At 40.8% G+C, this 13,739-nt stretch overlaps 1 protein-coding gene across 1 annotated transcript; it reads left to right on the top strand.

Annotated features, from left to right (window-relative positions):
• The first annotated feature begins 11,957 nt into the window (after positions 1-11,957).
• On the top strand, positions 11,958-13,436 carry LOC127345500 (uncharacterized). Its single transcript, XM_051371980.2, has one exon. It carries the CDS (start codon positions 12,079-12,081, stop codon positions 13,012-13,014), a length of 936 nt encoding a protein of 311 aa, XP_051227940.1. The 5' UTR covers positions 11,958-12,078; the 3' UTR covers positions 13,015-13,436.
• The last annotated feature ends 303 nt before the right edge of the window (positions 13,437-13,739 follow it).

The raw sequence follows: 13,739 nt of genomic DNA, 5'->3' as shown, positions 1-13,739 counted from the left end.
ATCGCAAGCTCACCAGGAACACGCCGGGCTTGACGGCTTGGCCGGAGACGGCCAGGTTCGCCGGAATTGGTTGATGCTGACGCCGGAGAAGATGAGATCGTCGGCGTCGATCTCGGGCACCTCAACTCGATTCCTCCCGTGGGAGTAGCTTGTCGAGGACGGCGGTCACGGTGGTGCCTTTAGCTTGGCCTGGGGTTGCTCCAATCGCCGGCGGAAGTGGTGACCGGTGCGACCAGGGTTTCGGTGTGGAGAGGAATTGAACAGAGGGGGAAGAATCTGAAGCTGCTGTCCATCGTGGGGCTTTTATACGACGCCAAAATGCGCCCCGTCACGTCGTCGAGGCAGGAGAGACCGCCAGCGACGAGGGGAAGATGGGCACGCCGTCGTGCTGTCGACCTGCGAGACGAAGGGATGAGGATGAGCTCCTTCTTTTATTTTGTTGCCGAAGGGGTACGTGGGCTGGCGTTGGGCTGCGGCTTGGGCCGTGTTGGTGGGCTTCAGCTGGGCTGCTGCGTGGTAAGGTAAGCTCTCTTTTTCCTCTCTTTTATCTATTTTCTTTTTCTGTTTTATATTTCTTTTGCTATTTTATACTTTTGTATTTCTGGTTTGAATTTTAAATCAGTGTTGAATGAATTCAAATGGTTGGCTTCTTCTTATCAGGGAATAAGTAGCCCCTAATGTGAATATGTTTCATAATTGAGATGCATTGGTTATTTGGTTGAATTTATTTTTAAATATGTGACAAAACAAGGATTATTTCTATTTCACATCTTTTAGTGTTCAAGGGATATTGTTGAGGTTTTAGATAATCCCCTCATCATGGTTAAGCTTTTATTATGTATTACTTTATGAATAATTTATTTGTAAGATAGGGCTTATTTTTAGGTTCTCTTTTGAGAAGAGAATTTCATGAACATTATTTTATGTGCCTATTTAGTTTAAGGACTTGGAAAATTGTCTAAGGCTATTCTAGAGTTACTAGTATTGCTTTCTTAAACCTTGGTTTCAAATGCTTAGGTATATCCTATTCCTCTCATGAGACTTCTATTTATTTGGAAACAATAGTTAGTTGCAACTACATTGGTATGGCTTTAAAGATAGGTCAAGTTGATATCTTGATTCATTTTAGGGTTGGCTAAACAATCCCCTGATTCCTATTTTAGCTTAAGCATGGTCTTGGGTTTATACTTGTGATCCCCATGTGATGCATAAAGTAGAGTTGAGATATAATGCTAGGTTGTAGATATGAGATGACACCATGTTGCATTGGCTAGGTTTACTCTCCCCAATGCATGATAAAATGGTTACTTGCTTATTATTTCATGTGCTCCCTTAGTTACTAAGGATATGAGAATTAGTTTTATCTGCTACCAATAGACTTCTATTGTGCCCTTAACATATTGTTAAAGTAAATAAAGTTGTTATGGTTCTTTTTATAGTTAACTTTGGTCATATGAATGGATGGTTTCTCACCATATTAGGTATGGAGTTTTACTCTAAGGTTTTCTTATGTTTCTTAGGTGAAGAATAAGTGGAATGTAGATGTGGTAGATTTCTACTTGTGATCACCAAGTGGTTCACAAGTTAAGGTTGGAATACAAGCTTAGGTTTCTTTACTAATTACCTCCCTATGATTTCATGTGGTGAAGGATATCTACTAATCCTATTAGGATTTAACTTATCCTCACATATCTCCAAGGCATGCTCATAAATTATATATGATCATCTTGTTCTTAATATCTTAACCTCAAGTTCTTTAGGTTTATGATCATTACACAATTTATAATAATCAAGGTTTGGCTTCCTAAGGATCTCTCATTAAATGGAATTCTCACTTCCATGATCAAGCATTGTCTTGATCAACTAGGGTATAGTACTTCTAATTTACCTTCTTGAATGGGACTACTATGGTTGCCTCTAAAGTTTATATCTCAGGAGAATGCCTGAGATATTATGTTAGAGTTCTACTTAGTCAAGGATGATATTATCATCTGGTATAAGGATAGTTCTCTCCCTCAAACCCAAGTGTTGCTTCAACTTACTTGAGAGTAACACCATGGCTTGAGCTCTCTTATATAAAAATGGATTATTCTAGGTTATGGTGTACTCCTAATACTCTAGTTCAATGGTTGTCCTTTATTCTTAAATAGATAAAGCTAGGTTTAGTATGAATGCTCACTCTCATTTGGGAATGACTTGAATAATACTCTAGGGTTCCTCTTGAAGATGATGTTGTGATCATATGGATATTTATACCCAAGGTTTGCCTCAAGGTTTGTCATTGCTTATCTAATAAATAATATAGAACTCTCCTCTCTCTAGGTTTGATGTATAATAATTTGGAATAGAGGAGGATATATATTTCTGGAGTTGATCTCCTTGTCTTGTTTCCAAGAGTGAAGTCAATTGAATACCATGAGGTTCATGGTAGGATCAAGGATTAGTCTTAGGACATGGAAAAGATAGATGAAGAATGGTTTCTTGATTTTATGGTTACTTGATTTCCAAATAGATGTATGCTCATATGTTATGGAAAGGATTTCCATGTTATGATCTTTAATAAGATCCAGTAGTGGTTCCTTGATTCATATGTTCTTGTGTTGGTTTTAATTCCATTTGATCTAACCCCTTAGATCAAATCATCTCTACCCAAAACAAGGTTTTAGCGAAGTCACATTGAGGTTTATAGCGCTTGACTTGATGAGCTACTTCAATTCCACCAAGGTCAAGTGAAACTTCAGTTACTGTGACTGTTTTACTTTAAAGCGCGAAAATTCCCCAGATTTTCTATGCATGAATGCAATGCACACATCTGTTTCCTCTATTTTTGTAACCCCAATACCTGGGATATTACACCTGTGCTCCCATCGGAGTTTACCATCTCCCAAGGAACCTTGCGGGCGGAACATCGCCATCCCAGCCGCCGTCTTTGCCGCAAACAGCGCCGCTACCACTGCCGACGAGGGCAACAGCAGTAGCCAGCGGGGCAGGACTGGAGGCGGTGGGGCGAGGGGTGGTTAGAGATGGGAGGGCGTCTCCGGAGCCGCCAGGGAGGGAGCAACCCAGGAGAGAGATGGCGTCCTCTTCCCACATGGCAATGACCTAATGCTCGCTCGTCTTCTACATCGCTGTTATCAGTAGCTTGACCACTTGGGTCCTCCTCAAGTACGGCCAGGAGATAGCGGCCGTCAAGCAGGAGGAGGAGGTCCCTTGTAGCCGGCGGAGCTGCATGATTAAGAGGCACTCAAGCTCATCCTCTAGGAGTCATAGATTGAGGTGCCGAGCAGCTAGGCAGGTGAAACTTCTTCATTGTCACCATATGGAAGTCCACGAGGCGCAGGGCCGCCTGCCATGCCGCCGGTGACTACAACATGCCTGGTGGACGAGATGTCGCCATGGTTGTCGTGGCCTTCTGCCGAGGCAGGCCTTGTGTGGGCTAGGTGGCAGCCCCTACACTTGTGCTAGCACATGTGCCAAACAATATTTCTCTTGTTGAAGAGGAATTTCAGGATATCACTCAGATTTCTCCAAAGGAGAATGAGATCTTGTCGGCTCCTTTTACTGAAAAGGAGGTGTTCGAGGCCATTTCTCAAATGGAGTTGAATAAAGCTCCTGGGCCAGATGGTTTTCCAGCTGAGTTTTATCAAACATTTTGGGAAGTTTTAAAGGATGATTTAATGGCATTGTTTTCCCAGTTTAGTGATGGGGACCTGCCCCTTTATAAACTTAATTTTGGGGTTATCACCTTGTTACCTAAGAAGGAAAATGCGACTCAGATCCAACAATATAGACCTATTTGTTTGTTGAATGTTTGCTTTAAGATTTTCACTAAAGTTGGGACTAATCGTATCTCGGGGATTGCCCCAAGAGTGATTAAACCAACTCAATCAGCTTTTATGCCAGGAAGGAATATTTTGGAAGGGGTAGTTATCCTTCATGAAACAATCCATGAACTACATACTAAGAAAATGGATGGGGTATTATTTAAAATTGATTTTGAGAAGGCATATGATAAGGTGAAATGGCCTTTTTTACAAGAAACTTTGAGAATGAAAGGTTTTTCTCCAGAATGGGGTAGGATTGTACAACATTTTGTTCAAGGAGGTAGTGTTGGTGTCAAGGTAAATGATGATATTGGTCATTATTTTCAGACAAGGAAAGGTTTAAGGCAAGGGGACCCTTTATCTCCAATGCTATTCAATATTGTAGTGGATAGGCTTGCTATCTTAATTGAACGTGCAAAAGAAGATGGTCAGGTAGGAGGGTTAATTCCTCATTTAGTTGATGGAGGACTCTCTATATTATAGTATGCCGATGATACAATCCTATTCTTGGAACATGACCTTAGTAAAGCCGTCAATATGAAATTAATCTTGTGTCTCTTTGAAGAGCTGTCAGGTCTTAAGATTAATTTCCACAAAAGTGAGATTTTTTGTTTTGGAAAGGCAAAGGAGGAGGAGCTCCAATATAAACAGATCTTTGGATGTGATATTGGACAACTCCCCTTTAGATACTTGGGTATTCCAATCCATTACAAAAACTAAGGAATTCAGATTGGTATCCGGTAGAGAGCTGTTTTGAAGGTAAATTAGGATGCTGGAAAGGGAAGTTATTATCCTATGGTGATAGGTTAGTTCTTATCAATTCAGTGTTGACTAGTTTACCAATGTTTATGTTGTCTTTCCTACAAATACCTGTTGGGGTAAGGAAACGTTTAGACTTCTATAGATCTCGATTCTTTTGGCAGTCTGACGAAAACAAAAAGAAATATTGGCTTACAAAATGGAATATTGTATGTAGACCCAAAGATCAAGGAGGGTTAGGTATTGAGGTACTCGAAATCAAGAATAAATGTTTATTGAGTAAATGGCTTTTCAAACTTTTAAATGAGGACGGGGTGTGGCAAGAGTTGCTACATAACAAATATCTAACACATAAGACGTTATCAGAGGTTGAGGCTAAGCCTACTGATTCCCCCTTTTGGAAAGGATTGATGGTGGTCAAACAGGAGTTTTATTCTAGGGGCTCTTTCAAAGTTGGTAATGGTAAGTCCATCCGCTTTTGGGAAGATGTCTGGTTAGGAAATACCTCTTTGGCCCAGCAATACCCGTCCTTGTATAATATTGTACATCATAAGAATGTTACTGTTGCACACGTGCTTGCCCAATCACCTTTGCATATTACTTTTCGGAGGTTATTAAATGATAATAAGTGGACTTCGTGGATACAATTATGTAGAAGATTAATGATGATTAATTTGAACGATGAGGATGATCGTTTTGTTTGGAAGTTGACACCTAATGGGCTGTTTTCTGTCAAGTCGATGTATGAAGATATGATGTGTGATCATACTCCTTACTTGAGAAAGTATTTGTGGAAGGTGAAAATACCGCTAAAGATTAAGATTTTTATGTGGTTCTTGAGTAATAAAGTGTTATTAACTAAGGATAATTTAGCGAAACGTCATTGGAATGGATGTACAAAATGTGTTTTCTGTGGGAAGCAGGAGACTATTCAACATCTGTTTATTGAATGTCCGCTAGCTAAACTCGTATGGCGTACGGTTACTTTTACTTATGATCTTCCACCTCCAACCAATATTACTAATATGTTTGGTAATTGGTTAAATGAAGTAAATAGACAATCTAAGGCTTTTATCCGGATTGGGGTGTCTGCTTTATGTTGGTCTATTTGGAGGATTAGAAATGACATAATCTTTAATAAAAAATCCTCTTTTAACTTTTTGCAGGTTCTTCATATGGTCTCCCATTGGGTCCAACTCTGGGCTCTACTTTCCCCGGAGGGACAGCGGGATGCCATGGTTTCTGGCTGCATACAGCTCCTGATGGTTGCTCAGGATATCTTGTGCCAGGCTGGTTGGCGTCATACTAGGAGGCTATGTTGATTTATAGTCTTAGTATGCTGGTTTATTTCGATGATTGATTCTTGTATCGATCTTCGTTGATGTGTGCTTGTAAACGAATTGTGTTTTGAACTAAGTTTTAATAAAGGGCCGTGTGCATCGTCATGATGCAGAAGCCGGGGTTCACCCCCTTTTCGAAAAAAAATGTGCGTGAACCTCTTGCGTTGGAGCTTTCGATATAATGGCCACTCGCGCCCGTGCCACCATGTTCGTGGTCACCGCAGCTGGGTCATCAAGATCGATGAAGATGACGAGGACTCGAAGAAGACACCGGTGCAACCCTAGTTTAGCGAGGGGTTTAGCTTACTTGCTAATTATGTCATATTTTTTTGCTTTCACCCTATGTAAAATTATGATTACATATGAAATGTTATTAAAGAAAAAAACGTTGCCACTGGGTTTACCTCCGTCCAGTAAACCGAAAAGAACACTAGTATCCTTTTCCTGTTCACGAATGGACCCAAACAAATTAACAGGGACACATTAATATAAAAAAAAGGTGGGCTCAAGATGCCCTTACTCTTCACGCGCATGGTGCCGCGGCGCAGCACAAACACAAGTTGTGCTTGTGTCTCCAGATTGTTCCTCAGCCTGATTGTTTCTTTGGTGCGAGAGAGGCCGGGGGCATCAGATCCCCATCATGGATGTACGACGTCTCCTGTTTGATGTTAACAACCTAATAACATGGCCATATGATACCAGTTGACTCTGCGTGTTCCTAACGGCATGATACGTGGTTCGCTACACCTTTTTATACAAGTATAATTTTCTTGCTCAATTATCACCACCACAGCTCACGACGCATACATATTTTTTCTGATGGCACGACAGTAGCAAAGGACGATCTGCGTGTGCGCGCGGAGAGATTGCTGGAGTTGTGTTCATCAATCAAAATAGTACGATCCCGTGAGGAGGTTGTGGTGCCAGGGGTATTGATTAATTTTGTGCGGCGCTGCACGTTCAAACAACCGACACGGTGATGGCACGGTTGCGGAATTGACGGAAGCCCCCGGCAGCTTTGGTTTGTTTTGGTTGGTTGGGTTCCCAAGGCCAAGGTGGTGTGTGCCTTGGATCTCACGCCCGGATTGATGACCGGATCTCGCCGGCCACCAGGCCCGTCCTGACACGCACCACGCGCCGACCACCTCTGTCCCTCACTCACTCCCATCTCAAGCAAAGTGTGACCTGATATTTTCTCGAGAAATTTTACCATACTGCCCTTCCTTCGGTTTATCAGCGTCTGAAAGAGAACTACGAACCGATAGATCTGGGACGAGGCAGCCTAGTGCCGACTGCCGATGGCATTATTTTTTGGTAGGGATGCTCGCTGGGCCCGGGGACGGCCAGAGTTTCTTAAGCCTGTGTAAGAAGATATTGGGCTTAGCCTGGTTACCAGCCCAGGAGGCAACTACTCCTGGGAGTACAAGTAACCCACACATCGGATTTCCTATACACCGACCAGGTCGGCGCGTACCGCGCGCCGCACACCCCCGCGCGCGGTACGGGCCGGCCCAGTTCGGGTGTTGGGCCACTTGGCCGTTTCTTTTTTTGAGATCATTTCCTGTTCTTTTCTTTTTCTTTTCTTTTCTTTTTCATTTTTTTTTTCATTCCTGTTTTTTCTTTTTTGTTTCTTTTTATTTTCTGTTTATTTTTATTTTCTGTTTTTTTCGTTCTTAAGATTTAATTTTTTAAATTTAAATATATATTTAAATGTAAAATGTTTTATCTCAAATATTCGAGAAAATTCAAATTCGAAAATTGTTCAAATAAAAAATTGTTCAAATATGAAAATTGTTCAAATAAAAAAATTGTTCAAATACGAAAATTGTTCAAATAAAAAATTGTTCAAATAAAAAAATTGTTCAAATTCGAAATTTGTTCATATATAAAAAATAATAAATTTTGAATTTTTTTGTTCAATTTTAAAATTTGTTCCAATTTGAAAATTGTTCCAATCCAAAAAATGTTCAAATTTTAAAAATATTTAAATTTCAGAAAAACTAAAATAATTTTTAAAATCGGGTCTAAAAAGAATGAGCTTTTAAAAAACGTAAAAAAGAAAATTGAACAGAAAAAACAAAAAAACAAAAGAAACAAAAAAAAGAAAGAGTGGGAATGTTGGGCCGGCCCACCAACCCGCCTGGGGGGTGTGCGGCGCCTGGTCCGCACCGACCAGGTCGGCGTACAGCACCCCCCCTCCCCCCCCCCCCCCACACATTCGGGCAAATCCTATACACCGAGGACGCTCCTTTACGCACACACTTATACAAGCTGGGCCCAATTCGCATTTCAGGAAATTTGCCCTTTTAGTTTTCTGTGATCTTTTTTTTCTTCTTCTTTTTTGTTTCAGATTTGAAAATTGTTAGGAAAATATTTCAATTCATTTCAAATCGAAAAATGATTAGATTTGAAAATTGTTGAAATTTTAAAAATGTTCAGATTCGAAAATTGTTCAAAATAAAAAACTATTGAAATAAAAAATTGTTCAAAATATTAAAATTCAAAAACTGTTCTAATTTTGAGAAAGTCCAGAATCTGAAATTCTTTCAAATTTGAAATTTGTTCAAAATTATTCAAATGCGAAAATTATTGAAATTCAAAAAATGTTCATATTCTAAATTTGTTCAAATTTTTAAAAGTTTAGATTCAAAATTTGTTCATATTCCAGCAAAACATAAATGAAATAATAGAAGAAAAAAAAAGCAAAAGGAGAGAAAAGATACTAGGTCGGGCGAGCACACCCGCCTAGGGTGTGCGGTGTGTGCAAAGGGCCGACCAGGGTGGCATATAGCACTTCTCGCTCATTTATACCGACTAGGTTGATGTCAATCGCCATCCCGCACACCCCCGGTGTCTTTTGGGCCAGGCCCAAATAGGGAGGTATGGTATTCTGCTCTTTCTTCTGCGCTTTCGGTAGTTCGCCCGATTTTCTAACTAGCTGATTTTTTAATAAAAATAAAAAATTCAAAACATGAACTTTTTAATTTGATTTTTTAAAAAATTGAACGATTTTAAATTTGAACAATTTTTTAGGCTGAATATTTTTCAAAACTTTTTAAAATGAATTTTTTAAATTGAACATTTTTTAAAATTTAAACATTTTTTAAAACTGAATAATTTTAATAATTGAACCTATTTTCTGAAAATTAATATTTTTCAAAACAAACATTTTGGAAAGACGAAAAAACCAACAAAAAGCATTAAAATAGAGAAACTAACAAAAAACGAAAAAAAACCTAAACAGAAAAATCAAAGACAACGGTATATGGGCTAGGCCATGTGCCGCATGGATGTGCGGTGCGCCCGATTTGCCATACACCGACCAGGTCGGTGCCTACCTACCAGGCACGCCATAGTTGGTCGGGTATTGGACCGAGCCCATTTTCGATTTTTTTGTTTTTTGTTTCCGTTTTTTCTTTTATCTTTTGTGTTGATTTTTTGTTTCCTTCGTTTTGTTTTATTTTTTCCTTTTGTTCAAAGTCGAAAAAGTTCAAATTTGAAATACAAATTCGAAAAACGTTCAAAAGTGAAAATTGTTCAAGTTTGATAAGTGCTAAATTATAAAACTTTTCAAATTTTAAAATTGTCCCTATTCAAAAAAATTCATATTCGAAAAATATTCAAATTTAAAATATGTTCGTTTTCCAAAAATGTTCAAATCTAAAAAAATAAAAAAATTGAAAATTGTTCAATCTAATTTTTTTTCAAATTTGAAAAATGTTCAATTTTTGATTTTTTTTTTGTAAATAACTAGAATTTTTTAAAAATCACAAAATTTAAACTTTCGAACATAAAAACAGTTTAGGTTTTAACAAACGAAAATATAAACAAAAAAGATGAAAATAGAATAAGAAAAAGAAAAGCTCACGTGATGGGCCGTGGCTGTGGCCTATTATACAACCGCTAGATCGGGGGTGTGCGGCACCGCGTCCGCACCGACCCAGTCGATGTATAGGAGGTCCCCACATTCGTTTCACCTTTCCCATTCCAGTTTGCAATTGGGCCTGAAATGTTCAACACATTCATCCTACCAATTCGCAGATGAGAGCTCACCAACTCACGCACAATTTATTAGGACATTATTAACTTAAAGGACAACTTTAACCATTAATTTGGTTAAGAAAATATAACATATATGTCTAAAAAATAATATTATCGGATTCATAATTAAAATAAGTTTCAAATGATATAATTTTTACGCTACATATTTTATATTTTATTGACCAACTTAATGTTTAACTTTTTTGGAAATGCGTAATACCCTAATAAATTTGTAATGGAGCGAGTACTACTTTGATATGTAACATTTCATTAATTGGTTGTTTACATATCAGTTGATAATTATTAGAGCGCCGGACACAAATATAAAGGGAGAAAGTATTCATTTATGCCTTAGTTGACTAAGTCAATCAAGAAAAGTGCAAATCCCATAACATATATGTTACTCCTCTTTCTAAACTTATACACTTTTCCAAATCAGTTGATAATTTGAATTCTCAGGTCGACTGAAGACTTAGCAAAATAAAAAATCGGATTTGCTAGTTCTAAATTGCCCGAGCTCCTCTAAATCTTAGTCACGTCCAGAACCGTATGATGGAATGCTTCAAGATCTGTGTTTTTTTGTGTTCTTTTTGCTCATGTCACGGACTGTGGAGTACGTGAGGTCTCGGGCCATTGTGGCTGTTGTGTTTCTGTCCGGCCGTGTTGCGTGACATACATATCCGCTAGTACATCCACATGCATGCACACACTTCTGGTTTTTTTTACAGCAATCTAGTGACTAGCATGCCCCGTAGGCATATCTTCTAACAGAATGACTCACAAGAAACATATTTAATTTTTCTTGTCCCTTTTGAATCTTTATTTTGCCAGTTGATAAAACATTATCTGATATTTTTTAGTTACACATTGTTTGCAACCGAGATTTTTTCTGTTGCACATAGGTTGCAACTGAGATTATTTTGGTTACACGTGGGTTGTAACTGACATTTTTTCGGTTGCAGATGGGTTGCAACTGAATTTTTTTCTTCCTATGCCTAGCTTGCAACTAAGATTTTTTAGTTTTGCCTAACTTGCTACCGAGTTTTTTTATAGTTGCACATGGATTGCAAACTGGATTTTTATAGGTGCAAACCAGTTGCAACTGAGAGTTTTTCACTTACACGTGGGTTGTAAATATTATTTTTTTGTTGCACATGGGTTGCAACCGAGAATTTTATGGTTGCACATGAGTTGCAGCTGGAACTTTTTCGGTTGTATCTGGGTTGCAACTGATATTTTTCTAGTCGCATGTGGGTGCAACTGAGATTTTCTCAGTTACCATGGGGTACAATGGAATTTTTGCAGTTCTGCATGGATTGCAAGTGAGAATTTTCTAGTTCCGGGTGGGTTAGAAATGAGCGTTTTTCAGTTCCATGTGGGTTGCAAGTGAGATTTTTCTAGTTGCATGTGAGTTGCATCAAGATTTTTCCAGTTGCACGTGGGTTGCATCTAAGATTTTTCCAGTTGCACGTGGGTTGCATCTAAGATTTTTCCAGTTGCACGTGAGATGCAATTGAGATTTTTCTAGTTGCATGTCGGTTGCAATTAAAATTTTGCTACTGTCGGTTGCAACTTTTTTATAGTGAAAAATACAATTATGTATGGAGCTCTGTTATTTTTCTTTCTGTATACTGACGCCAACATATCATATTAGGTATTGCATACGCCAAAATGTCATTTTAAACGTCTTCGTGCTAGGCAGCCCCTCAGCGCGACCGCATGCAAGCAATCCCTAGCTAGACAGTGCGGCTGCTCACATCAGCAAAACAGACTAAGCAAGCAATACATGATGCCCTAAGCTACTCATGTCAGCGACTGAGATTTATTAGATCTTTGTTGACTGAGCTCTAGCCGACTAATGCAGGACAACCAACCATAGAGCTAACAAATCCAACGGAATATATCACGGTGGACTGAATGACCGACGACTCGTAAATTTCCAAGTCGTCTTCAAAGAATTTTCTTCAAACGACTAGTCAGCCATGAGCCAGCGCACCACCACGCAAATCCATCCATTTACAAGCTAGTGGCTACGGACACGTAACGTTCGACGGCCAAACTCCGGCCGGTATCTCTCCTGATCCCTCAGCAAATTCATCAGTTCCACTTCCACCATGGCCGCAACAGTAGCAAGCACCGCAGGTTCCTCATCCTGTCTCAGCTTCGTCGCGGAATCCTTGATCCTTCCCACGCGAAATGGGAGCCTGTTCGCGTCGCTCTTCGCTCTCGCCTTTGCACACACCTTCGTCTCCGTCGCCGTCGCCGTCGTCTTCGTCCAGCCTATCACCGCCTCCGTCCTTCTCCAGGTAAAGTTGCTGATCAGGAACGATGTCCGCGTCCGCTACGCCGTGGAAAGCGACGGGTTCCTCGAGCACACCGAGAAGCTGCTCCTGTTTTACCTCGCGTACCTCGCCAGCAAGCTGGCCACGCAGGTCGCCGTCGCGCTGGCCGCCTCCGCGACTGCGTATGGACGTCCGTGCTCGTTGGCCGACCTCGTCCGAGGCAAGGCGGCCACGGGGAGGATCCGCTGCGCCTTGGCCACCTCCGCGCTCGTCGCCGTCCTCGAACTCGCGTGCACGGTTCTTCTCACGGCGTCACTCGTGGCTTGGTGGATGTACAGCGCCACCCACGCGGAAACCGGCGGCATGGAGTCTTGCATCTCCGGCTGTCTGCTGCTCCTCTTCCTCCTCGCTCTCGTCGCCCATCTCTGCCTCGCCGCCGTCTTCACGCTGGCCATCGTCGTGTCGGCGGCAGAGGAAGGTGGCGGCGGGGGCTCCCATTTCTGGCGAGCGTGGCGGCTGGTGACCGCGAGGGCGAGGAGGAAGGAGGCCGCCGTGCTGGTGCTCGTGGCGAACCTCCTGCCGGCCGCCATCTACCCGGCGTACGCGTTTGCCGCGTACTGTGGTACCGCATGGGCTCTCGTCTTCGTGCCTGGATATCTCCTGCCGTCCACCGGCGCGCTGTTCCACTCCACGGTGGCCGCTACGGTGTTCTACCAACAGTGCATGGAGCATCATCAAGCCATCAAGGAACAGCTGCCATTCCATTGATGGCGAAACTAGCTAGTTAAGCTCAATCCTCTGGGAAAAATTAACGATGTGATCATCTGATCGATCCATGTATAACACAGAAAGATTCTTGTTCCGTGAGTGAAGATGGATCGACATGTCATTGAGACACGAGCTTAATAGATCAGCAGCCAAGATAACCGTTTCGATCGCAGCGTTCTGAAGGGAACAGAGTGGGGTGTGGGTCAGCGATGGGCGGGCTAGCTGCTCAACGATTGTCCAAAATTTGTGACATACTTGATCTGTTGATCTTTCCAACTCGCCTCTGATCTTTCCAGTAAACTATTCAAGCGATGGGCTTGTTGAAACTAATGGGCACGGGGCACAATAGTTGACATAGGTTGATTTTTTCTTCTAAATCTCCATTTCATTGTTAAAAAAATATGGAGGATATTAGAATAACCTGTCACCTTATATACATCTAGTATGTATATGTATTAATGTGCCCATAAATACGTTTTAGATCTACACAAAAATGATGAATGCGCCGGAAACAAACTGAGTTTTATTTTGCCTTTTAGAGGCACAAATTTGTGTTTTTTTTGTCAAACTGCAATGTATATATACTAGCTGTTTATGGCAGCTAGAGTTAAGAGAACAAAATATATTTTGGCTGCAAGAGCTCATGACTCAGTGAACTACTCAATTGTTTAACAACTTTATTGTTCAAAAGGAGGCTGATTGCTTTTTTGCGAGAAATTCACCGA

Source organism: Lolium perenne, chromosome 3 (genome assembly GCF_019359855.2).
Source record: "Lolium perenne isolate Kyuss_39 chromosome 3, Kyuss_2.0, whole genome shotgun sequence".
Lineage (NCBI taxonomy): Eukaryota > Viridiplantae > Streptophyta > Magnoliopsida > Poales > Poaceae > Lolium > Lolium perenne.
The sequence above is the reverse complement of the archived record's forward strand: the minus strand, read 5'-3'. Positions and strand labels throughout refer to the sequence as shown.

What these genes read in the sequence shown, in the direction of transcription:
- LOC127345500 (XM_051371980.2), top strand. Translation starts at nt 12,079, where the DNA reads ATGGCCGCAACAGTAGCAAGCACCGCAGGTTCCTCATCCTGTCTCAGC.